Source organism: Ammodytes marinus (genome assembly GCF_949987685.1).
Source record: "Ammodytes marinus genome assembly, chromosome: 6".
NCBI classification, from domain to species: domain Eukaryota; kingdom Metazoa; phylum Chordata; class Actinopteri; order Uranoscopiformes; family Ammodytidae; genus Ammodytes; species Ammodytes marinus.
The window spans coordinates 20,382,763-20,410,402 of record NC_137235.1 but is presented as its reverse complement, the minus strand read 5'-3'; the positions used below and the strand labels follow the sequence as shown (position 1 = coordinate 20,410,402).

Here is a 27,640-nt window from a genome sequence, read left to right as displayed (position 1 = left end):
GTTCTTTTTCTTTTTCTCTGGGTCCAATTGCTTTGACATACACTGATCAGTACAAATATCTCGGTTTAACATTGGATGAGCACATGACCTTTAAAGATGGCGTTAATGTCCTGGCGCAGTCAGCAGGTAGAGCACTGGGATCTGTACTAAACAAGGTTAAAGGGTGCAATAACTTAGGGTTCCACGTCTATACACAATTGTACAACTCATGTGTATGCCCTGTGTCAGATTATGCTTCTGGTGTGTGGGGCTTCCCTGAACAATCGGGTTCAAATATGGTGCATTATAGAGCGATTCGCTCTTTCTTGGGAGTCCATAAACGGACATCAGTTCTGGCTGTGTGTGGAGATATGGGATGGGTACCACCCAACATCAGACATAAATGTGAAATGCTTAGACTCTGGAATAGGTTTGTGAAGATGTCTGATCAGAGGCTCACTAAGAAGACTTTTTTATGGGATGTGTCTCAGTGTCATCCCTGGGCAAAGGAGCTAAAATCTTTGTTTTATACACACAATTTATCTTATGTTTTCCAGAATAGATTACTTTGCAACATTCAAGACATAAGGAGCGCCATGTTTCATAGGTTCAAAGATAAATGGTCAGTTAACATATGGGACAAACCAAAATTAAGAACATATTGTTTAATAAAAGATAGTTACAGCTTAGAACCCTATGTAAATTATAATTTAAGTAAAGGCAAAAGATCGTTGTGTGCACAGTTACGCTCAGGAACACTACCACTAGCGCTGGAGACTGGTAGGTTCAATGATACTCCAGAGGCAGACAGGCTCTGTTTGATGTGTGACCTCAGGGAGATTGAGAATGAGATTCATTTTATGTTTTATTGCCCAGTTTATGATGATTTGAGGGATGTATTGTTTACTACGATGTCTTCCATTTATGATGATTTCTTTTGGTTCGACGACTATGAAAAACTTGAGTTGTGTTTTAAAAAGGGAACCTTTTATGTTGCAACCTTTCTCTGTAAAGCCTGGGAGAGAAGAAGAAGTATGTTGTTCAGAGACCCAGCTGTACAATATTCTGTATTTTGATTGTAATGTAGTATGTGATGGTGTCCTATAAACCAATGAGGGTTGGGCACTTTGAGTGCAGGACACAAAAACCAAAATAAAAATGAAATGAAATGAAATGAAATATACAGTATATATATAGGGGAAGGTGGGGTGATTTGTGCAACTTTTTACTCAAAGTGATTTTAAAGTGAGGCCTTGACAGTTATGTCTCCAACTCAAATATGTACATATATTTCAGGATGTTGTGCATCCCTGGCAATAAAAACTTTGGATCTGGAATAAACTGTTTAAGAAATATAGCTTTCGGAAAAAAAGTTGTCTTGTCGCACAAATCACCCCACTACGTGGGGTGATTTGTGCGTCATTGTGTCACAATGACAAAGTCACCATCATCATCTTTCTGGCCATCTGAACTCTCATCAGTGGTGTCGTTAAGTGGAGTTGAGATGTCACTCTCTTCTGAGCTACTGGAGACAATCACTTTCTTTTGGTGACCAGCGTATACAGCCATGCCACTGGCACAACTCTCAGAAATATACTTTGCACTAGTTGCTCCGTGCTTGTGGAACCAACTGCCACCTGACAAATGTGATTCCCCCTACATTTCTGCCTTTAAATCAAGGCTCAAAACCCATATGTACACCCTGGCTTTTCCTCCCCATTAACTATCTTACCTCTGCACTACTATCTGTGTTTATGTGGATGTATGGGCTTTACGTCTTTTATTTTGGTTATTGTTATTGTACCTTCATTGTTTACCTACTGAATGCACTATGTACAGCACTTTGGACAGTGCAAACTGTCATAAATGTGCTTTTCTAAATACATTTTACTTACTTACTTACTTATAACTCACCCAGGCCCTTGCGCACAAATCACCCCATCCCCAGAATTTTGGATAATAGGCATGATGCAGCAATTTAGGGTTGACATTGTGCTAACTATATAGACTCAAAGTGTAGCATACCAAAGCACTAAAACATGTGTCAAATGTTTTCAAACGTGTCTATAATTGTTCAGACACAATAATCAAAAAACCTTGATCATGGAAATTTTACTTTGAAAGGCAAAACACAGTTTTTTGAGCTTAAATGTGCTTATATCTTATTCCTTGTGTCTCCCTTCTTTACAGGATGAGTCAAATGGATGGCTCTTCTTAAATATGTGGTCACATTTCCAATTTCTTCCACGGTTTTCTAGAAACAAGGGGTTTTGCAACTTCCAAAACGCACAAATCACCCCACCTTCCCCTATATATATATATATACATATATACATATAATTTTTTTTTTAAGAATCTGCAGTCCAATACACAGTCAATTTTAATCTAATTGCTTCAGCTTTTAAGATCAGTTCAGAACAGTTCAGTTTTTCTGTGACAATGCCAAGTGTATAAAGTGTGAAGTGGCCTTGTATTTGGCCTGTTCCATTTCTTAACTGGTAGTCTAAACACTTCTGCAAAACCGAGTAGAGCGGGTCGGGTCGGAGCGGTTCGGTCCGGGTAGTTTGGCTTTTCATTTGCCAAAAGTTGGGTAGGGTACGGTTTAAGCGCACCTAACCGCTCTGAGCCGCTCCCGATCTCAGTACTCCTCCGTAGGGGTACTAGCGGCCTGAAAGCGGGCCGAAAATGCATGAGAAGGCGGAGCTACACACTGCCGTCATTTGATTGGTCGAAAGAATCATTTCCGCCATGTGTAGATCTCGGCAAGAGTGAAGAGAGTCTTGTGTTTTGGCGAAAATGTGAGCACAGCTCTGTTTATTGTGTGGTGTTTTTCCTCGTCAATAAATTAATCAGTTGGTTACACTGTGTCCCATAGTCACGTAGCTGCTGCAGCCAGCACTGTTCGCTCACTGTCTCTATGAGTTGCGCCGAGCGGTCTCTGTGTGTTTACGCCGTAGATAGTAGTAAAATACACGCTCACAACAACACGGGGGGAATACATAAAGAAGCGGCTGGTTTGAATCATCTCCGCCGTTTGTAGTCACCTCGGCTACACTGAAAAAAAAAATTCATTGGATTTACTTGATTTTATTACAGACATCGGTCCCACGTGATCAGATTGTAGCCAACCAATGAGATATTGCTTGTTAATCCAACATATTGTTTTCACTTAAAACTGTTTGAAAAAATCATGTTGATTGGACACATTATGTTTAAGTAACCTTAACACTAAAATATTGTGTAATGCTAACATGATTTTATCACATCAGGGGTACCTGATTGTCAAGTATAAATCCAACTTGATTTCTTCATGTTTATATTATCCAATATTTATGTGACTTTTTAAGGCAATTTGATTATGTCTCTGGAATCCAAGTAAGGTATATAAATACAACTTGATTTGTTCAAATAAACTATCCAAATGTATTGTACAGATCAGTTCCATGATTGAGTGTGCAAAATACAAAATACAGGAAAAAAATGGCAGTCAGTCAACTATACTCATATGTTCTGTATTGAGCTTCAAAACAGACAAATCCATGCAGTTGTAACATGTTACATTCAAAATACAAACTTGATACCTGCATCAACAGCACTGTCAAATACCACATTTACTGTTTTCACTGTAATCAATATAAAAATGTACTCGTCTAGAACAGTCAAGTTTGCAAACTCACAGTAGCATTCAAATGCTCAAATTATTATTGTAAACTCTTTACAACTCGATGCGTTTGATTGCATGAGGAAAAATTGGCAACTTCAGACATGACAGCTTCAGATTGTATTACTGGGTAAAGTAGCAAATACAGGCACTGCCACTTTCAGAAGTGGGTCATATGCTCAATCAAAATAGTTTCAACTCACTATTTGATAGATAGGAACTTATCCGACATTTAACTAGATAAAAAATCTTTCGGAGTATAACTTTATACAGACAAAAGTGTAAAAACTAAAAAGTAAACTGAAGTAATCCAAACAATGCATAGTAGTAAAAAAGGAAAAGGAAAGCTGGTGCCCCTTAAGAAAATAAATAAATAGATAAATACAAATCAATGCTAGAGTTTTTTGTCTTGTCCAACTGTACATTATAAATGATGGTAATGCACAAACTTACACTTGCTTCTGTACAACATATGGCGAGTGCAGATAAATTCACATACTACACATACACATACTAACAAGTTCATTGCCTCTTTCACTAAACTGGATAACTATCAACAGCAGTTGCTGGACACACAAACACAAAATACACTTTTATCACTGTATCAATAGAAACCTCGAGCAACACCTGTTTATACACCAAACAAGGCACATACATGAATAAAACTAAAGCTAGTGGTCATCTGAGAGGCAGCGCATTGTTTGACCCGTTCATTCAAAGAGACGGTTTTTCAGCGTGAGTATTGTTCTTGTTTGAAAGTTTACCGACATCCATGTCCATTATTATCTTCTGTACTACCTCAACTGTGTACCGGAGGTCAGGGGGATAGCTGATGTTCAGTGCATACATCAGTCCAAAAAGCATAGCAACAGCTAATGCTATATTGTCTAAATCTCTTAACACCCCGATACCTTCGAGGACAACTCCAATGTCCTCAGATTCTTCGCTTGCCTCATGCTCTTCTAGAAAATAAATCCAGTATTTTTTTCCAATTGCAGCATTAAAGGCGTCTCCATCCATGCCCTGTACAAAACATACAGAGGTTGGTAAATAAGACCTCAAATTTGTCAGCAAATACAGAAGTAGCAGTTGGCAATACAATTTTAAAATCTCTGGCTTCCTTGAGCAACACAAACTGTAAGTATTAAGAATACACAAGATAATCTAAGACATGAAGACACTGTTGCAAAGTCCTATAGTATAAAAATAGTAAGTGTGGACAAGAAGTATGATACAAGTATTCACTAGAATGAAATAGTTTGAAGATGAAAAAGAAAATGTGTTACATTTAGTTAACCAGCAACTCAGAAACATAATGGTTTTAAAATATATGTAACAGAACTAGAAACTAAGCCCTGATCAATGTACATACCGTATTCGTGCACAAGGTTTTCTGGATTTTCACCCATTTGATGCAGACTCCCTTGATATGAGGTTTCGTCCAACATCGACATCATCACACTGAAAGGAGATTCTGTATTAGTGTCAGAATTCAGCCTGTTTGCTTAAGTAAAGTCAACTACCGGTGTAAATGGCAGTGACTTTCCAAAGAAAGCCAGTGAAGAGTTGCACCATGCAGTTACAAAAAAGTCACTAGACGGCATGATTTCCTCCATTTAATTAATTAATATTTATATTGTTAATAAATTATTTTAATATGACAATGAGGCCTAAGTGCAGGACAATGCAATTAAGAAATACGTTGCAATTATATCACCGTGTAGACTGTCTTTTGAAATAAGAATGAGATAATGTAAAAATGTAAGAATATATAGAACCTATATAAGATTAAGAGCCATGTTGTGAGACAAAAAGGATGTACAAAAATTGGAAGGAGGAGATGAAAAATAAATGCACTTATTGTCTCCCTGGCATCGTGTAAAATTAATCTACCCTCCTTGCCAATCAATTATGGCAACTAACACATTCTATAGTGTTGCATAACATTGTCTATTATTTTTCTATGAAAGTTTGACTCCTGTAAAACTTACATCTGCCATTTGTGCAATGGTTGTTTTGAGCCTTTGCCCTAGGCGTCCTCCTCTCTTTTGGAACAGCTTTGTCAGGTTATCAGAGTGAACGTCCAGCTGAGACAGGAACCTGGATTGAAGTGGGATGGTGGTGATTCTCTTGAACTCAGCGTTGATCTAAATAGTAGTAAACACAAAAAAAAGCACAAAAGATTCAGGTTTCAAACTTATTATCAAAGAAAATGTACATAGCACATACAGCAGACCAGGACATTCTAGGAGAGATGAAGCATGAAGGAAGAATAAACAATTAGGTTGATCAGCAGTTTGCCAGGGTACCATAACTTTCCTTAGAACAACAACCAATACAAGATGAATATCCAAACATGGAGAGAAGCCTTACCTCATTGACAGCGAATAAAGCAAGCCACCTTGCCATGAATTCCTCCACCATTGCCACATCACGGACAACCTTGTGTTCTGAGGGCAAAAGTCGAAATGTTAAATCACTAGTGACCCCTGTGGAGTGAATTTTACTTTTAGATTAAATATGACAGCACTTACCAGTATCAAGCCTTTGTGTATGTTTGGCAAATATGATGATAGACCTTTTAAAAGAAAATATTTAGAATTAGGGACATGAACTCAGTCAATCATATCTATTGATTAAAAGACCAAAAGCAAAAAAATATGCTACTGATGTATTATAATTGTTTTTTCAATATTTATATAAAGACATAACAGGCAAGATAAAACGCAGTACGCAGCCAGTGAGAAAAAAATGCCAACAACGGCAAATCATTTTAAATCAAGTTTAGCCCATGGACCTATCATAAGAGGTTTAGCTTGACCTCGCTGCTTCATTCATGTGAATACTTTTTTTTCCTTATTTAAATTTGAGGCGAGTGGATGATATGGTCGGGGCCTATAATGTACACAAGTGCCACCATTATGACATACACACGGCATGCTTCATTGCTCAAACACATCCACGTGTGAATGCATAAGCAACCCATTCCCCGCAAGTAACGGCCCTCCCGAGTCCGACACGGTCACATTTCGTGCACACACGTATGTTTATAAATGCACAAACTCCAACATATATAGCCTGAGTTACTAGCGTTAGCCGTAAGGCTCTCACAATGCAGACACAGGCTAGTTAGCAAGCTAGAAACAAAATATAGCCAATACATAGCCTACACACACACACACACAAACGAATGGGCTAACTATTTTAATAGTTACAGAGTGAACCACAGCAGTCTAGTTCAAATATTTCCAACTTGACAAACTTACTTTATCAGTAGTTGAGCTGGTGTCCGTCCGTCCGTTGTGAATGAAGCTGAAGGGGCCGGGGGAAATGTAACTGCTGCTTCGAGAGAAGCTTCGCGGTCAAAGGCAGTTCTTCTTCCTTTTTCTTCAGCGCAATTTGAATCCTACCTATGGGCGCACTACTGCCACCTTCTGCTCGCAATGCAAATTATGTTTTGGCGCCAGAAAGTCACCAAACTCGATTACATCAAGATGAGTTTTTTAATTAAATCAAGTTGAATCAATGTGAGAGATATTAGTACATTCAACATTCTCCAAAAACACTCAAAGTTAACATGATTAAAGCATGTCCATAAGAAGAATATGAATTTATCATGTTGCATTTACGTGCTTCCTTTTTGTAAATTGAAAGACCTGCTATGTTCCTTTTTTTCAGTGTAGAGTGAAGAGAGTTTTGGCGAAAATGTGAGCGCGGCACTGTTTATTGTGTGGTGTTTTTCCTCGTCATTAAATGAATCAGTTGGCTACACTGTGTCCCACTGCTACGATGTCACGTAGCTGCCGCAGCCAGTGCTGTTCGCTCACTGTCTCTATCAGTTGCACCGAGCCGTCTCTGTGCTCACAACACGGGGGGAATAAATAAAGAAGCGGCTGGTTTGACCAAGCAAAAACAAGAGACCGCTGGCTTGACCACAGTTGTTCCCACAGCCCGATAGTTTGACCCACATTCTGGCGTCGGCTATCGCAGTCCAGCCTAAACCCCGCCCTACCAGTAAGGGTAGGGTCGGCGGTGGAAACAACACCGAGATTCTTAAAAGTGAGCTGTCCCGCTCTGAGCCGCTCCGATCCGACCCGCTCTACTCGGTGGAAACGAGGCATTAGTCACTTAACTGCACAAGAACAAGGAAACATCTCAAGACATCACAACTAAGACATCATACAGATTGAGAAATGAAAGAAATGTAATAGTATGGCATTTGCAAGTGTGTCAACGCATTCGTCTATTGATGTAACCTCAAATTCCAATAAAACTGATCACATTGCCAATTGTGTTGATCATTTCCATTTAATAATGAAATAAAGAATTGCACTACTCTCAGAAAATAGAGCAAGCATTAGTGTTTCTGCTGCAACAGCCTGTAATACAATATTTCATGCGCAGTTGACCTAGTATTTGCCATAACATCCAAAATGGTTACATACACCACACTACACGACTATACGAGAATATGAAATTCTAGGTTTAAAAACTATGATTGCAATTCAGTGAGCCAGAATAAGTCCATAACAGCGGAAAAGCAATGACTTGTTACATTAAAGCTTGGTCCATTCTACTGTTTTAATAAATAATGACCTCATTCATCCAGCTCAAACTGATGCAATCTGGGGGATCTGCATTCTTGCACCTGATTCTTTTGCTGCACATTCTGTAATTTGTGTTACTCACTGGATAACTTATTTCTGTATATGTTTTATATAGGCTACTTTAATAGCATACCATTCATTATTCATATCCTATGTATTATGCCGCTAAGTTACATTCACCACAACAATACTGTAATTCCTATAGTATTATATATGATTATACTTGAGACTGCAGTGAATGGACAGAAGTGTTGTAATGGTCTGTTTTGCTATTTTTGAACTCAGCTTATTTGCTCTATACCCTTATTTATAACTTAGGTCTTTTTCTTTGCTGTATCTTATTTGCCGCTGCAACGATCCCCTTTTCCCCACGGGGATCGTTAGAGTTTCATCTCCTTTAGAACTCATTTAATGCACAATGGAACACAGGATGCATCTTTTAACTCTTGGTGGAACACACGTCTTCCGTGGAGGCTTTCCAGACAATAAAAAGGCCTTGAGTTTAACTGCAGGTTTCAGATGGCATAAGCAAAAAGAAGTGAACCATTTTCCTGTGATATGTTTGACTAAACATATACATCTTGTGTGGGTGTGTAACGTTTGAAATAATTTGTTTGAGAAAGTTTCTTATTTTCTTTTTGCGTTTCCATTATACCTGAACACAACATCTTTATCGTTTGACCTTTTTTCTATATAGGTTGCGGCAGAATGGCAGATTGAATAACTCTGAGCCAAAGGTTTCTCTGACTGAGTTACTCACTGAGGCAATTTAACTGGCACAGAATCAGAGTAACAGCTGAATGCTTTGAATCTGGTCTTCTTCACTAAGTGGCCATTGGAAGATCTGTATAAGGGACCTACTCTACATATACATCAAGCGTGCATCTGTGTGCTCAGCCATCCTTGGCCTTCCATACAAGCATCATCCACATCAGTGCTACAGAGTGAATGCAGAGAGAGATTGTTTGTGCAAGATTGAGGTTCAGCAGGAGATCGTCTGTGAATGGCTGCCCTTGCTTGTTTTTTCTCCAACAAACATGTGTTTGTATATTTAAAAGACTTTTGTAAAAGTGTAAATATAAAGTGTATATGTGAGCAACCATGCAAAGGAGATGCCCACACATTCAAACTCATGAAAGCTCAATAGCTGCACAAACACGTATACCTGCACATGTCAGCGTAAAAGCGACAGCAAACTCCCATACCCCTCTAGACACTCACACAAACAAATGTTCCGTTTGAGTGTCTAAACACAAATTGTCTGTCTTCTAGTAGGCGCGTGCACTCGCATACACACACACACACACACACACACACACACACACAGACTCCATTGAGATGGGTGTGTTCATTATTTATCATTGTTTATAAGTGTGATAGAGTGCCAGCGAAGATAACAAGGCTAAAACTGCTGACTGATGGATATTCTGCCCTCACACATAGACACACATATTTGCTAGATTGAACAGCCCCCTGATTTACACACACACACACACACACACACACACACACACACACTGATAGAGCAGTACAAACAGTCAGCTGCTTGTTTTGACATACTGCAACTGGAAATAATAGGAGTGAAGTGCTGACTGATCCAGATTTAGGTGCCACATACAGGAAGATAACACTTTGTTGTCTTACATACACACACAAAATATCCTTGGACAGAGAACTATGTATCAAAGTGATTTATGTTAAAGTTATGGTCTCTCTCAGTGATTTTAAGCAAAAAGAAATATTGCTGACTATGAGAAGACATCTTTGGTTTGTGTAGAAAGAGATTTAAAGTGTTTTTTTCTCCTTTTTCGTATGCTTTCTCCTGGCTGATATACATTCATGGCTGTGGTGGTTTTGGCCTTGGCTCCTCAGAGATGGTCTGTCAGTGGAACAGCGTGGGTGGTGCCGTGATGTCTTGTTTAAAGTTCTACTTTTCGTGATGGTCTCCTTTGTGTGTTAAGCCAGGGAGAGCTATCCCTGTTTATATCATCTCATCACATTCATTTCAAGCTTCAGAGCTCTGAGGACATTTAAGCTAACAGGTAGACCTTGGAGATTTCACCGTTAAACTATTTGTTTTGTTTAACCTTCTCTCCAGAATACCTATCCATAAGGTTTTACAAAAATGTGCAAAGATGGTTACCCATGTTGTTTGTTTCACATAAGAATATGTGTGCACCATGCCGTATAACCAGATCATTGTGAATTAAAAATAAAATAATACATAATCATTACACAACTCTTATAGAGCTACAACCTCAACCTAAATTCACTTATATGACAGGATAGATTTCTCATTTCAGGATAAATTTAGAAATCTCTTTATCCCAGAGGCACTTTGTTAGTGTGATTGTGTTTCTGCAATGCATTGTGGTCAAAAGAGGCTAACATTAGTCCAGCTCCGGACGCCATTGCAGTTTCCAGGTCATGAGGCTACAGAACAAGTTATCCAACCTGTCAAACATATTGCACTATATAGCCAATAAGCCGCACAGGGGGCAAAGGGGAATACACTGAGGTCAGTGGCTAAGTGTGTGGAATAAGGGACATTAAGTGAAAATCCAATGCTCCTATGAGTATGATAAAGCCTAATGTGCGCTCTTACTGCATAATCAATTACCATATACGAATGAGTAAGACCATTTGACCATTCTGCATTAATTACAGATGCGGTTTGACATATTAGTCCGATAATGTGTTCAAATAGTAAACCCCTGTAATGAGATATTTGACATTGAATTAAAATATAATCTGTTGAAGAGATCAACAGCATGTTGAAAGATTAGTAGACCTAACACTTATCACCTTTTGCCTATATTAGTATTATCATTAAGGCATCATTAAGTTGCCGGCTTGATTAACAGAGTTTGGCAATTTGTTCATTTTTCCAGGTCTGCTGCATGGTGAGAAAGTTTTATTATTAAAAAGGGAGAGATTAGCTCAATGAAGCCTAACTCCATTCTCATAAAATAGATTTATTTCAGATCACTGAAACATTCTATTGTCTTTTTCTGTGTTTTCCTGTGTGCATGTGTGTGTGTGTGTGTGTGTGTGTGTGTGCTTGTGTTTGGCTGCACTGACCATTCAAGCGATTAACATCAGGTGTGTCAGCGTTCTAAGTCTGATGGATACGTCACATTAACCCCTCTCCACTGTGTGTGAGTGTGTGAGTGGGTGATACACGAGGACAGATTATTTCATGCTGGACTCTCCCATTACCTGAGGTCAGCACTGTTACTGAAATAGTGAGAGAAATGTGTGTGTGTGTGTGTGTGTGTGTGTGTGTGTGTGTGTGTGTGTGTGAGCAATAAATTACACGGTGCAGGTGTGAACAGCCATAATGACGGTGGCTGGTCTAGACGAGGAGCTGAGGACAGCAGGTTTTGGGAGCTCATAGTGCCTTCAACAGCACATTTTATCTTCTCTCTCTTTCATTCACACGGACACACACATGCACACACACACACACACACACACACACACACACACACACACACACACACACACACACACACACACAAACACACACACACACACATACACATACAGACGCATACACAAACATACTCAGATACACAAAAACAATCACAGACACACTGAAAAACAATAACTGTGAGAGACATGACCTTTAACCTAATGCATACCAAGTGGTGACATACTTGGTTGTCTGAATTAAGATGAATTTCATTTTAACCGAGTGAGTTGTGATAAATGGTTTTATGCTGGGTGAACCATTTTACAAAACTTATAATACACTTGTGAGTTTTTGAATTACAACAGCTTTTTTCCCAGGCATAATTGCTCATTACCCCCACATTAATCGCTGATCTATCATCAAATCCACAGTAATGTTGACTGCATAATTCCTTGCAATGTATAACAAATGACTCTAGATGTTATCCAGTATTTAACATAGAATCACAACCAAATCAAAATATTTTAACAACATGGGCAAGTTAGTTTCCATAGTTTTTTTTTAAGTGTGTTAAATGGCATAACGATAAGTCCGAGGTCAGGTTCACTAAAGAAGTATTTATTAACACCCGATGTAATTTATCATTAAAAAAACAAAGACTATACATGGTTTTTGAAATGCGACACTGACTTTTTCAAACATAAGTGAGCTAATGTTTTGATGCAAACAAAACAACAGCCCAAGGACCGTGGGTTTGAAGGGGAACTGACTCTGAAAAAAAGTGAAGGTGAAGGTACATTGATGAACACTGCACCATTGACATGGCCACACATCAAACTACACACTGCCTGTCTCTGCCAGACCATCAGCTACTCACTTCCACTCCATGAGGCAGTGAAACAGACACCTCTTCAAGTCCCCAAGGACCGCACAGGCAGAGGACAGCAGGGGGAAGCTGAGCGTAGATGATGGGAGACTCTATTTAAACCGCACACACACACACACACACACACACACACACACGCACACACACACACACACACAAATGCATACTCCCATCAGTCCATCTCCCTCCCTTTTCCTATCGGTCTTCTTGCATGCATCATTCACCATCCTCCCTGCTTGCCTCCCTCACAATCTCCCTGGTTTCCTTTCTCTGGCTCTCCTTACAACAGGGATTTCTCTGATTAGTTTATTTGTAAAGGAACTTACACAAACTATACCATTGGATCTCTACGATGCGGTGCTAATCTAAGCATTTTGTATGTGCATGGTGTGCTAACATATAATGTAAGATCATATTTAAATATACAATAAATGCAGTTAAAGTCAAGTAAAGGTGCATAGGAAAAAGATGCTTCCTTGCACATTCACCTACATGCACCTTAAAAAATGATGTTCCACTCTTCAGCGTAGTTGCCGGGCAGAATTTGTGAACAGCATACATGAATCTAGTGTAGTGTTCATAAACAACAAATGAGATGGAGTGGGCAGGCAGGTGGGTAAGGCTGCTTGCTGAATTATAATAGGCAAAAATGTGATGCTATCCAATGTGTAGCCACTTTGAAAGACCGCATGGCATTGATTTCTTATAAAGGAATTATTAATTGTAATATGGCAAATGTATACCAGCAACGGAATACTCACGCACTCATCCTTTACACATGCCCATACAACTGCTTGAATTATGATGCACATCTTCTTACGCTGGCTAGCTTTACCGGGTTTTTGAATTCTTTTTTAAGAATCCCTGATCCAAACAACTTCACTTTCTTAACTGCCCTCCATTTAGTCCTCAGCAGTACACCCACCAAGTGTCATGGTGGACATCATACTCCTTCACCAAAGTCTGGCTATAGCTTGGCCAGGTTTTGTTTTCTTCAGCAAAACTGATCAAAACAACTTTAAAAACCAGTACTACACTCTCTGGCTCCCCAATAAAAATGTCAAGTGGGACGTAGATTGAACGAACGGCGGCGGACCAGTCATTTGAAGAACTGACAGACACAAACACGGCCACATACAGTCACCTTCATAGTTATACATCAAAATGTTGTTATGTAACAATGGCATGGGAAGCCTATGACTATTAATAACAAAACAGAAGTGGTACGATAAAAAGTCCTGGAGACCTGTGAGACACCATTGCCTCCGAGTCAACTGAACCTCAGTTCTGGAGACATTGATCTAAAAACTCTGAACACTATATGTCTCTCTCTCTCTCTCTCTCTCTCTCTCTCTCTCTCTCTCTCTCTCTCTCTCTCTCTCTCTCTTATGAGCTACTCATAAGCTAGATTTGTTTTTCCTATTTTAGTCCTCCCGTATTTCTCTGCTGTATTTTATCGGCCATAACCCCATATTGTAATTAATGTAGGTCATTTTTATTGATTCTCCAATTGTTGTTTCATCGTCTTTAAAGCACCCTGCCACTCTGGTCTGGAAATTCCCACAAGAATATTATATACTGTATAGCCCACACTGGTTGGCAACCAATCAGGATTTTTTTTTTTAAACCCACTGCACACACTGCCAGTAGTTTTTATAGTTAATTATTGGTTTATTGTTAGTCTTCAACCTTTAATAAATTGCATGCAGTGTTAATAGGGATTAGAATTGTACAACGTTGCTACACAATGTTAAACACAGGCACATTGTTCTTGCTAAGACAGATACTGCTATGGTCATAAGCACTGAGAAAAGTTTGACACCCAAAGAGTCAACTGTAGCATACATACAACCACATTGGTTTGCAATGTGCTAGAGGTGCATTAAAAAAGGACCCATTATGCCAGGATGCATAGCAGCAAACTGCAACTCAGCAGGAGAAGACAAACACACATTGTCCAAATTGAGCAGTTTAGCAGAAACACACACACACAGTAGGTTGATTGGTGACAACTGAAATATAATTTATCTGCAGCGAAAGCCCAAAGGACACACACACACACACACACACACACACAAAACAATGTTTTAGGTACATCCACACATCAGCATGAGCTACTGCTGAATAACTGGTGGTATACACACCTAGTGTCTCCTCAGCTTCTAGCTCTCTAAAACGAGGTTCCTCCCCTCTAATTTACTGCCAAAGCTGTCTCTTCAAAAGCAAATCTATTTTTCTCCACTTACCATAACTATGAGAATCAAATCTAGCAGACTCAGACAAAAATGAAAAGTTGGAGAAAGGCCGTCATTATGTGGCTGCCTGTTGAACGTGATTTGAATGGCGACTATAGAAGTGACAGTAGTGGAGCTTTGGATAAAGCAACTCCCTTCAGAACAGTTAGAAATGAGAAATTATGAAGGTGTGTGTGTATGTATGTGTGTGTGTGTGTGTGTGTGTGTGTGTGTGTGTGTGTGTGTGTGTGTGTGTGTGTGTGTGTGTGTGTGTGTGTGTGCATGTGTGAAATTGCCTACTTGTTTGTTAAAGTTATTTGCTTTGACTGATAACTGATAATAATGATAAGGCTTATGTTGCAGATATGCACTGTTGCATCATTCTAAAAATAAAATTGGGAAAATTCAGCCGTATGCAAATGCCCTCTGATGTTCAAGAATGAGGCCTCAGTTGAAACAATTACACTTGTGTTAAACACAACTTAAAGGAGATTCAGACCAATCCCACAATTGGAGCTACATATGTTAAGAGTTTGCTGAGCTCAAACATAGGTGCAGGACACAGTGAGAACACACACAGGAGACCGCCTGTCTTCATGTATTTGTATGTGAATCCTTGTTTGGACTGATCCGATGAACTTTGTTCAATTAATCAAGTTATTGATTATATGATAACAGGATCTGTTTCCTCAGACACATTCTTTTTACATAAGTTGTGTTAAGTTACTTTATTAGTCATTGGCTACATTGAAATTTGTCTTTCATATATCCCATCTCAAGATACAACACTTCGGAGTACCCCTGGAGCAGTTTGGGGTTAAGTGCCTAGCTCAAGTCCACAATGGTAGAGATGGTCGGCCTTGTACATGTAATTCTATCACTAGTATTACAAATGACACCCTCCTGTCCGTTGTTGAGGATGGAACCAGTGACCTCGTGGTTACTGGGCCCCTCTTTCCTCTAGGCCATCCTACCACCCTAGTGCTCTGTATGGTGCACATCAAAATAATCTAGTTTATGATGTATGCTCTGCAGTATGTTTTGGTGTTCAAATGTTATGTATACTTTGGTAATTTAAGAATCTTACCCAGAGTAATACAGGCATCATGGTTCTCTTGTAAATACTGTTTATGCTCTGGCTCATGTTGCCTATAAGGTCTGTTTTAGAAAATATTTCTCGAGAGGAGAGGCAAGAAGTAATGAAGCATAACATGATGGTTCCATTCGCACATTCAATTCTGCATCCATAAAAAGGAAGAGACAGTCCCTGCTGGCTTTCAGACCGGTTTCTTGCTTGAAATCTGACTACGTTATTTTCATGGATCACATGCATAGACACACACAACACAGGAAAACAGGTTCATCCTTTTGAATGTATTGTTTTGAATTCTTAAAAGCGCACATAGCTATAAACCCCAGACAGTTTCTGTCAAGCGATCATCCACTGGCTTGACGGTGAAACTGACACCTCTCCAGGTCTCTGAGGCCCCCAGTGGCAGAGGAAAGAAATAAAGAAGCAGAGCGTGCATGATCAGACACAAGATTCAAACCAGACAAAGACAGACGCTTACCCAACCCTATCAACCATCTACCTTATTCTCCTTAAGCATTACTTTCTGTTTCAATGCTCACCCCATGTTAAACTTCACCATGTAGCACTCCTCTGAACTCGATTCATTGCTGGGCGGGATAAAGCAAAAGGATTGTCATTTAATGATAGGTCTAAAGTCTGGCAAAATTCAGTTTTTTCAGCAATAATATAGTCCTCAATATTCTGGTCCTTCTTTTTGCCATCATAGAAATTCATGTACCACTCAATGTTTCTTCTCTTTTTCTCCCATATTACTTGAACAGATACTGTATATGTGCAACTTTTTTTGAAGAAGCAAAGATATATTTTGGGGAAAGTGCAATGCTACTTAGATTGTGTTCTACATTAAATAATCAACACCAAAATGTATTGTTGTCTTTGTAGAATTGTCCCTTCCTGCGTGTGAACATTTTTTTATTTGGTTAAAAGCAAACCAAGATAAGTGAGGTCGAGGTCAAAAGATAAAATCCCAAAGTTAACAACTAGTATCAGAGACTGGATGGAAACATTTATAAACCCATCGTACGTAGGTATATGTAGAGCATTACATCAACAAGGCCTGTGCAGTTTATACAGTTCACATATTGGGCTGATTCATGCATGATGAAAAATGCATGGGCCTATGCTTGCTAGATGTGTCTTATTGTTGTCTTATTTTTTTTACTTCCTCCCTGCTTTAATAACTCCCTCCGTCTCTCTTTTTTCCCATAGTGTTTCTGTATTCCACAAAATGAAGCCTATGAAATGTATTATATTATGTCATGCTTGGTGCTAGTTGCCTCCCCTCAGGCATGTTTATCTCTCTTCATATTATTTTTCCCCCGAACCTCTATTATATTTTGAAGTTGCTTATTGAAACACGAGGCGTGATGTGGGGGGGGGGCTTTACCAGAGGTTTTCAGGGTCAAATTGCACCTCATTTGCATACATACTAACACAGTCCTTGAGCCCCAAGGCAATATGGGATATTTAGATGTATGGATGCTATGACCCTTGGATGACACACTCAGAAAGTATAGGTTGAAAAGAGACACATTGAGAGGCAAGCACCCACTAGAGTTATACCATTATTCATAAACGCTGTTCAGTATCTTTACTACAGTATTGGGCTCTTTTTCCACACCAAAACAAACCTATTTAGTATTTTTCTTTCTACTTTCTACATTGGAGGTTACTGCTTCACTTGCGGTTCTTTTCCCCATTCAGGCCAATACCTTTGTATGGCATTTTAAAAGGGAGACAGGAGGCACAGCCTGGACATCAACACATAGCCACTTTGAGAAGCAAATGAATGAAAACAGATTTTGAGATGAGTACACTAATCAGTCTACAGAAAATGTTAATAATAATATGTTACTTTATATTCATCAAAGGTGGATACCATCCATTGGATGATATAATTTCTAATCACAAGACAAACTATGGTATACACACGGGTGTGTGTAGTTGTATGCACACACAAACGTGCACACTCACTACCTCCCATTGAACCTCTGTTGATCATATCATCCCTCTCATGTTCCGTTATATGCATGTTTTGCCTTTTAGAGCACATCTTAAAGCTATTGTGCATAACTTATGTCGCCTCCATGAGGAATTCTGAGTAATTACAACAACACTGTTGGCGCATCTACATGAGGTAAGAGTTAAGTCATGGCTCATGGATTTTATACTCCTTATGCTCCTGCGCCAGTGATGGGGGGTGACACAAGTTTGTAAACGTTGCCATACTGAGAAATACAGAGAGAGTTTTGTGAAGGTGATAGGCTTAATCAACTTTCTGTTAACTTGTGTGGCGGTGGCTTGAATGTAACCGGCATTCATTCATATGAAAAAACTAAGCACTATAGCTTTAAGGCTTTCCCATGTAAACTTACACATAAAAACAAAGACCGCCCAACACAATCCCAACACAAACACACACACACACACACACACACACACACACACACACACACACACACACACACACAGGCCTCTTACCGGAGTGAAGTTCATGACTTTGAGGATCCAGATTGTCAGTGCCAGGTTGACGATCATGGTGACGAGGAGGAGGAGGATGAAGAAGTACAGGCATCGCTTCCTCCAGCCGTAGATCCCCACTGCTGGGTAAACCTGTGCGCCGCACACCGACGCCCCCCGCTGGTGGAGCGGGTTGGGCTGTGCTGCAAGGATATACTGCTCCTGAGTCATCTGAAAGGGACACAAAGAAAAATAATATAAGTACAAGTTTGAATGGGACATTTCTCATAGATATTAAATTACATTTTGAGCAATGCTCTCTAATACTGTGCACCCACTTTTAAGGGAATATATAACATGTAAAACAGTGGCTGGAGTCTTTTTTTATTGTTTCTCTGTAGATATTTTTCATTTCCAGGTAAAAGAAAAAAAGAACATCTGCAATTATTTAGCTCTGCACAGATGCCACACGGACATTGAGAAAGAAAACAACATTTGTATTCCTCTTTTCTCTCCGTGCAGTGCAGACCAATAAGGCAGACGGATAGGAAAGTGAACTTTTGGGGGTCCAGTTATGGTGGTGTGAGGGATGGAACCAATAACAAAGAGGTGGAAACGAAGAGGAAAAAAAGAGGAAGAAAAGGAGAGAAAGTTAGAGGCAAAGTGTGAGAGAGCAGGGGCGAGCAAACAAGAGGAAGAGCAAAGCGGAATAAAAATGAGATAGAGGTGGAGGAGCAGCGGTGAAGTAGAGAGATAGCACAGCATCGAGGAGTAAGAGATAGAAAGGGAGGATGAGGAGAGATAGAGAGTGAAAGAGAGACAGAGAGAGAATGAGAGAGAGAGGGCAGATAAGACCACAGAGGAGTACAGAGTCCATTAGTTGTAGTGCAGAAGGAGAACTCATTGGTGGGAAGAGATATGGACACTGGCTGCAAGGCACTGCTATCTCTGTCCATCTCTCACTCTCTCTAACTGTCTTTGCTTGGCTCTCTCCACTCTTACCCACCTAATTCTCTCCCTATCTCACTTCTGCACCTCTCTCTCTCTCTCTCTCTCTCTCTCTCTCTCTCTCTCTCTCTCTCTCTCAGACATTATGTCTTTATTTGCTGAGGCTGCATGACCTTAACACCTCACCGAGTAGACGTGATTTTTTATCTTTCCCCCCCTGCAATGCTTTTTCACCATATACTCTCATATGATGATACCAACAAGCCTTGATGGGGAAACAAAAATGCTGACTTGGCCTGTTCAAGTGTTGATGTGTTTTCAGAGGAAGAGTCTCAGTAGCGAATATCAACCTGTAATCTGTGTCTCTCCACATGGGTCCCCTTTCTGGCGCACAAAAAAGACTCAGCTTTATTGAGCTATTGATATCTAGAAAATGCATAAACGCCTTGATAACTCTGCAAAATGTAGCTTTTGTAAGGCATTTTGAGATGGTGTATGTTTGGTAATAAACTGTATAATCTGCGGTTTTACCCATTCTTGACTTCCCCGATTCTGATTCACTCTAAAAACATATGTTTTCACTTTTTAAGGCGATGCCCAAGCAGCCCATATGTTTGGAAAGCTGCAGTATATTCAACAATATTAACAACATTTCATAAGCCAAGGCAAACTGTTCTAATCCATCCATGTGACAATCCAAGAATAATCAACTAAAAGCTAATGATCTCACTCAAACAACACCGGTCTGACCAGTCCTAAAGTGTGATGGTGTGTGTTACAGTATCCAACACAATGGGCGTGTTCTCCTTTACACTCCGGGAGACATTTTTCACACGAATAAACAGAAATACCGGCTGTCTGAACTGTGATAAGACAGAGCAAAAATGCATGAAATCCAGGTAGAAACATCCAAATCGACCAACATCTCTCCCCGAGTGCACAGAAATATGTTCTGCTGCATTAACTATGAAGAGAGAATGCAATAAGTCCTTGTGCAACGATGACTCAAACTTTAGCAGAGCAATACACTGTAGTTGTAGAATATTAAATCAAAGATGAAAACAAGAAAGACCTCAGCATTAAATATCAGATTTCGAAAAAGTGATGAAAGGGTTGGAAATATATCACAATCTGCTTTTGAGGGAAATGACTAAGGTGTATGTTATTGTCCCACTGCACTGTGCATTTAATATTTGGCCTACATGCAATGCAATTCATTTATATCAAGATATGACAAATTAATGCACATTGGAAATGGCTTAATGTTTGTCAAGTGGATTAATGGATTAATGATGTTTCAGCTACTAAGTAATCCTAAAATACTCTCCGCTGGTGCATCTACTTCACCTCTTGGATTAATCTGTTCAGTCTATGTACCATATGAATCAATAGTAGGTTATTGGTGTGGAATGTGGCATTGGAATTGGCTGCTTATCATATCATCCCAGTTTTCAGCTTTCGCCTTGATTCAATGGACAACTGTATGTACCTGTGTGTAACTGTGTGTGCAATGGAGTTTTCTGTGATGTCCTCGAGTGTGTACAATTTTTTTGCCTGCATGTGTCAACAGTGGGGATCAATACATGGACACATTTTGCTATGTGCTGTACGTACCTGCATGTGTGCATGGGTGTTTCTCAAGAATGTAAACCAACCAATGAATCCGTAAAACCAATGAAAACCAAACCTGTTTTTTTTTTGTTCAATCCAAAGTGATACTGCATCACCTCATTCAGTGTCACTTCGTCTTACTATACTCATTCAGTCAATCACTCATCGTTTTCCTTGAACATCTTCGTTATAATGTGTCCCCGACTCATTCATTGCCTTGAGTGTGTATTTGTGTCCTTGTGTCTCATTTCATTCACACAGCCATGTATGGTTATCAATCAAACTAAACGGTATTTTCTCCTTTGCCATAGATTCCCAAAAGCATATTCTAATGCCTATTGTCACTAACTGTACCCTGTTACCCTTTATTTACTTCTCACTCCTTCCCAGGGCTGTACGCTTGCTTTTATCCTTTCATTCTTATTTTGTCCATATCTAATAGCCATTGTCATATTTCAAACCTTTCGGCCATTGACTCACCTCTTCATGCAGATCCAAAGCTTGGTTCTGTCCCTGCCCTTTCTCTCCCCCCTCACCCATTGCACGTCCATTGTTTCCTTTTATCTTAACTTCATCCTTCTCTCAATTTCCCCATCCTTTGCTTTCTGTTCTTAACCAATCTATTTTGTCCCACTCTCATCCCTCCCTCCCCCCTTCTTCTGCCAATGCATTTCTTAGATTGAACTGACAACACAGTCATTAATCAATCCCATGGTGCACCAAAGCCTGGAGGCCCTGCCTGCACAGTATGACCTAACTTTATTAACATCATAATGTCTGGACAGCCATGACAACAACAGCCACTACAGTCACGTCACCATGGCTACCATTACAGCATGCCGTAAATTGTGATGCGACAATGATCTGCGCATAACAAATCCTCTAAAATAGACTGTATACAACATCTGCATTGCATGCTTTTTCATGATGTGGAGGTAATATAACTAGCCAAATAGGAAGACAAATATACAATTTGCTTGACTATGTGCAACTATAGGTAAAATGGAAAGCACATTAACGAAGAGAGAAGCCAGTGTTTACTAAAAAGCTCTTAACTTTGAAGACTAACTGGCGAATAGATGAGATGAAAAGACACATATTAAGGAGAGAATGGAAAAAGAAGAAAACGACAAATGAGAAGAATTAAGAAGCCAATGACAGGAGATGCAGAGAAAGGAGATATTACTTGAAATTGTCTTTCATCTTTCAAGCAGCTCCATTCCAAATAGACAATAACAAATGTGTCCTCATATGAAAAGTCCCATGGGGCTATTTAGATGACAGATCATGGTGGTTCAGGAAGGAAGCAATGTGACTCAGGGTATCATTTTAATGATGGCACATACAGTAGCTGTCAATGTAAAACTTGATTAGAAATGTTGTTTACTTCGTTTTGTGGGCATTTCCTTGTTGAATGTAAATGAACCTTGTCAGCATGTCCAGTACAGAGACATTTCAGGAAAATATGACACTGATGCACAGTGCCATCCTTTCGCCTCATGAAACTAAATGAATGTTAATACACGTAGGATGTCAAGTTAGATTCAGCTTTGTGGACGATGTGAAAAAAGGCAGACATGTGGAAGAGATATACACGTGTGCTGCCTGTTAATGTACACGAAAAGCATGATAAATTGAAAGATGGGTGGATATGGAGGAATCTGACTTGGACGCATGGGCGGTTAATGACTTGAGAGATTGATATGACACCGGAAGAAGCTTTAGGTTTTGTTTCATAGCTCCATATCAAAGTGTAATTAGTATGCAGCACAGCCAGTCGGTGCTGCCGCTATGTGTGAAGCGCTGAGGGCGATCCAATGTATTTGTCAGCCATGGATCACACATCTGCTTATACTCAAATCAATAACACCACTTCAATATCAGTCCACTTCTGATGGCCTTGAACATTCTCTCTCTGCTTCTCTTTTTATACAAAATCTGTCTTGTTAATGTAAGCTCCCAGGAAGAGCATTTACTATGGGGGAGCAGTACAGATCAACGCCTGTTTTTTTTTTCTCATAAAACATTACATTTGTAGATTCAAGGTGGAGGAAAGGAGAATTTGAAAATCAATATTGAATATTTTTTCTTCTAATCAAATATTTGTTCCAGCTAATTATGAAAGGGCATGTAGAAAAGAGTGACTCCTCTGGTTTGACTCATTCATACCATCGTGATTTGACTTATATTGTAGATTGGATACATTAGATTTAAAATACAGAAAAAGAGAAAGCTTTTATGTATTTGAAAGGCCAGAGATAATGCACACAAGAATTTCAGCTATTAGAAAAGTAATGCAATACATTATGTGACAAATGACTGCACCTTAGGAGTATAAATGAAGATATAAATAACATAGCTATGCCTCTTGTTTGAGTAATGAGTGCTGAATGTCCCCTACTCTTAAGTGCTATTAACTGGTTGAAAAATTGTTTGGTGAGAAAATACAGTGGCATAATAAATCCTTTTTCTTACTTATCTCCGCTAGAATGTTAATGTGTTGAAATACTGTATGTTTTCAAGGTCAAGAATTTTCTCAGCTTTTCAAAGAAATTTGGCACTTCTATTTCAAGGCAACAAGTTCCACTTCTTGCACTCATCGGTTATGATCTACAAGTTTGAGCAAATTATTCTGTTTCACCAATCAAATGAACTCAGTGTCACTGTCAAAAAGTGACAACAGTAAACATGATTCAAACGATTAGGAAATAATTTCACTATAATGTTTATATATTTGTTTTCACATTTTCAGTTGTTAAGTATGTTGCCAAATATTTCCAAAATGTTTCATCATGTCAATCAAACAGTGATGACGTAATAGTCTCATTAATTTCTTGGATTTTCTAGTGTTTATTTAGACTTTAGCTGCCAATGCTACAACTTCATGAACTTCTGTTGATAAGTGCAAGTGAAAATCATTGGGGCCCTCCCTGCAAAACACTATAGTATTTAGCATACATTGGGATCTATGTGAAAAACAACAATTGTACTTCAGTGCACAGCATGGAAAGACCAGTCCAAACCCATCCATGCTATAGGTTATATTACTGTGTGTGTTTTGTTCTATTTACTAGTACAGTGCCCGTAGGAAGCAGGTAGCTTATGCATGCTTAAATGTAACCCGTCTATCAAAATGGGACACAGAAACAGATGTAAACTACACATAGGCAGTGTCACACAGTAATAGAAATGGCTGTCACATCGCTCGTCAATGTGACGTTTGTTCTTTCTTTAATATTTGTATTCTTTATTGGCAAATCGGGTGATTTTTTTTTTTAAATTGGTAATTGCAGCTTGAAGGCAGCAGCATTTTTTTTTGCAAACAAAATGAAGGGCATTTTTGCATCTTACATAGTCTGTAGCTCGTTTAGGTGTTAGTTTCTAACGGATTTAAAACATTTTGTGGAAGCGATCGTGATTACATTCACCGGTAGCAGAGCTATCCGAGAATTTAAATGGAAAACGCTATTGACACACTTACTGAAATTAGCGTCACTGTTGCGGAAGTGTTTAACCATACATTATCTTTATGACAGTGAAAATAGCGTTACGTGCAATCTTTAACACTAAAGCGGACAGGTATGAGGAGTTGGTGATGTCTGTGGAAAGGTTTTAGAATGTTTTGTTTGTAAAGTTGAGTGAATTGAATGAGGAAGTAACAACAGGCTGTGTCGGTCTGCTGTGAGTGTCCCGCTCAGTAGGTCAATGCAAGTTTTGGTCGAAGCAGCCAATCAAATCAGCGGAAGGCGGGGTTTAGCCGGAGTCTACTTCATGCCCGTCGATACTGTGGCCTTCAGTGTGCGCATGTATTCGCCGCCAGCATGATATACATAATGATAACTTCTACATATTTGGTCCAAAAAAATTCAAAATCAATCTAGGATGCACACCTTTGTGCCGTGCGCAAGCCATATGCGGAAGCTCAGGCCGATCTGACTAACAGTCAGAGAGATATGCGAGTCACAGACAGACAGATGTGTCTTGCTTTATAGATAGATAGATAGATGTCCGTCTCATTTGTGTAATACAATTTTGCATTAGCATCGTCACAATACAAAAATTATCACTTTGATACCAGCTTAGTATGGCAAAACTCCGTGACAAAACCATATTTAAGAAGATACTAGTTTGATGTGAAGATAAATACAGCTGCAACACTATAGCGGGGGAGTTGTGCATATAATGGAAAACTCATCGAGGGATTTCAGCTCAATCGCTTACACATGCAACCAACTCTTTGTGTCCATGCATTTACATTTGTTTTTCATGTGTACTGTGCGTGTGAGTTTGTTTGAGCCAGTGTGATAAAACACTAAACCAACTGAATCGGAAGCGCTCTGTGTTGGCTGTAGTTGTTGGTTTGGACAGCCTGCCATCCCTCTATGTCACTGTGGGCACTCAGGTGTTCAGCCAGTGGATGGATCACACACAATTACACACACACACACACACACACACACACACACACACACACACACACACAGTCCAAGCAACTACAGCACACATGCTGGACACAAAAAGTACACAGAAGTAACACGCAAACACACGTGTAGGCAAAATCACAATGCAGCTACATGCACCAGCAAACACACGGGTAAAACTGCAAACAAACCAGTCATACACACTTGAACCCACACATACACGCACACACACACACACACACACACACACACACACACACACACACACACACACACACACACACACACACACACACACACACACACACACACACACACGGCTCCTGTGCAGTGAGGCATTGACTGTTCCCACAGATTTACGAGGGTCCGCTGCAGGCCTAGTGTAAAAGGGGAAGACTTAAAAGGACAAAACTTGCTCGCTTACACACAAACACAAGGGATGGCGGCTTAAAACAGGACAGAAACCAAAACAAGAAAAGTGTGAAAAAAAACTATAGAGGGGAATGATGCTTTGTTAGATAGAGAAAAACTCCATTCAGTACTTGTGGACCGTTTTTGTTTGGGGTGTTTTTGTGGAGCAGCATGTGGTCTTTGTGTCTTAGTGACAAACAATAGGACTACAAATGCTTTAATGAAGCCTCAGCTTTTTAATGCAAATAATACTGGCCTAACACTGTTTTGAAACTTATCCCAATAAAGTGTCATATTACAGGCTACCAATATAATGGATTAATTAGCATACTCAGAAGACATTTGACCCATTTCACTTATTTTGCTGACGCTTTGAACTTCGTATGTGTGTGTCTATATATTATTACATATTGTATTTTCCTTTAAAAAATAACAGGAAACAGTTGAATGATTTGTGCGCCTATCCATTCACCCAAACCTCCACTAACTTTTGGCCTCACACTTTGGCACCATTTTACAACACGTGTTGTTGTAAGCTGTTTAAAGCAACAAGGCCGCACTGTGAACAGTACAGCCTCGCCCCTCTGTGTGTCCTCCTGTTCATCTACCGTTTGGTGTTTGTTGAAACTCTGCTTTGGTGCTAAAGGGGCTGCTTGCTGCTAACGTCTCTATTTATAGACCGCTTTCGGAGTTGTTCTCATTTGTCTCTGTCTAGATTTATCTCTGTCCAATGATGTCTTGCGTTTTTCAGGGCCCATGAGACTAATTAGTAGATGATGGAAATGTAGAGGGAAAATAAGGGGGGCCAGCTGAGAAAGCGATACAGTATTAAGACTGTGAAGAAAAAAACAGGTAAAACTAAGGGGAAATTAAAACCCTGATGTTGTTGTTTAAATTAGTATGTGCACTACCCACATTGGTCCCCCAACCTGGTCAGTATATGTGCATTATTCAATCACATGCTGCGATAAGAGCGATTTTCCTCCGATGCCTGCTAACTCATTATCTTATTTCAAAGTACACCTTTGTACTAAGCTTAAATATTTGAAAGGATTTAAAGGGCCTTTTCGATTTCCTGGTTGCCACACTAGTGACATCATTACGCCCACATTCTTACAATCCAAGTGTGTCTGTTCTACAGTATCTGCTCTCACCTGCCTGTAAATTATTAAAGAATGATAGCTTTGTAATGCTAGCAGGAACAAAGTGAGACTGATGGCTGGACACAGCGTGTACAGTACCTGGATGGGCTGTGGCTATGAATTCTAGTTTAGGAGGCTTGCCATCCATCATTCTTCTCTCTTATTAATTTGTAGCTGAGAGTAAACTCAGTGGTTTTCCCGCACGCTCCAAGCCCACTCATCATGACACACCATAACAGTTACTGTTTATTTTATCTCAATATTTTCTAATAGTATCAATTGTTTTGTATCCACTTCAGAGTAGAAAGAGGTGGTAAGGTGGTTGGAAAATGTCAAATCAGTATGAGTAAAATAAGCAGATCATACTGTATGTCAACACTTGGGCAGCCATGTATTGTATTTGAAAACTGATATTCATTGTAGTTAGATAGATTGCTTTTGGGATCCATTTGCATGTTTTTACTTAAATGTAATAGTAATATCTTAATTTAAAGTTTAACATTTTACTATATATCTTTGTATAGTAAAGTAGTTTCTCTCTCCCTCCCTCCCTCGCTCTCTCTCTCTCTCTCTCTCTCTCTCTCTCTCTCTCTCTCTCTCTCTCTCTCTCTCTCTCTCTCTCTCTCTCTCTCTCTCTCTCTCTCTCTCTCTCTCTCTCTCTCTCTCTCTCTCATGGAGTCACAGTGATAAATCCTGCATATCAAAACCAATGCTTGTTCACAGCAGTGTATCAGAACCACATACAGCTCTGTAGTCAACAACAAGGAGCTCT

The 27,640-nt window shown here is 39.5% G+C and overlaps 1 protein-coding gene across 1 annotated transcript in view; it reads right to left on the bottom strand.

The window, feature by feature from the left end:
* The window catches only part of sgcz (sarcoglycan zeta), a gene marked incomplete at both ends in the record, with an annotated part of 296,277 nt that overhangs the window by 110,113 nt on the left and 158,524 nt on the right, over nucleotides 1-27,640 (bottom strand). The window contains one exon of the mRNA XM_080028761.1: nucleotides 18,357-18,566. Coding sequence (XP_079884887.1) covers nucleotides 18,357-18,566 — 210 coding nt within the window. The remainder of the gene's footprint in view (nucleotides 1-18,356; nucleotides 18,567-27,640) is intronic.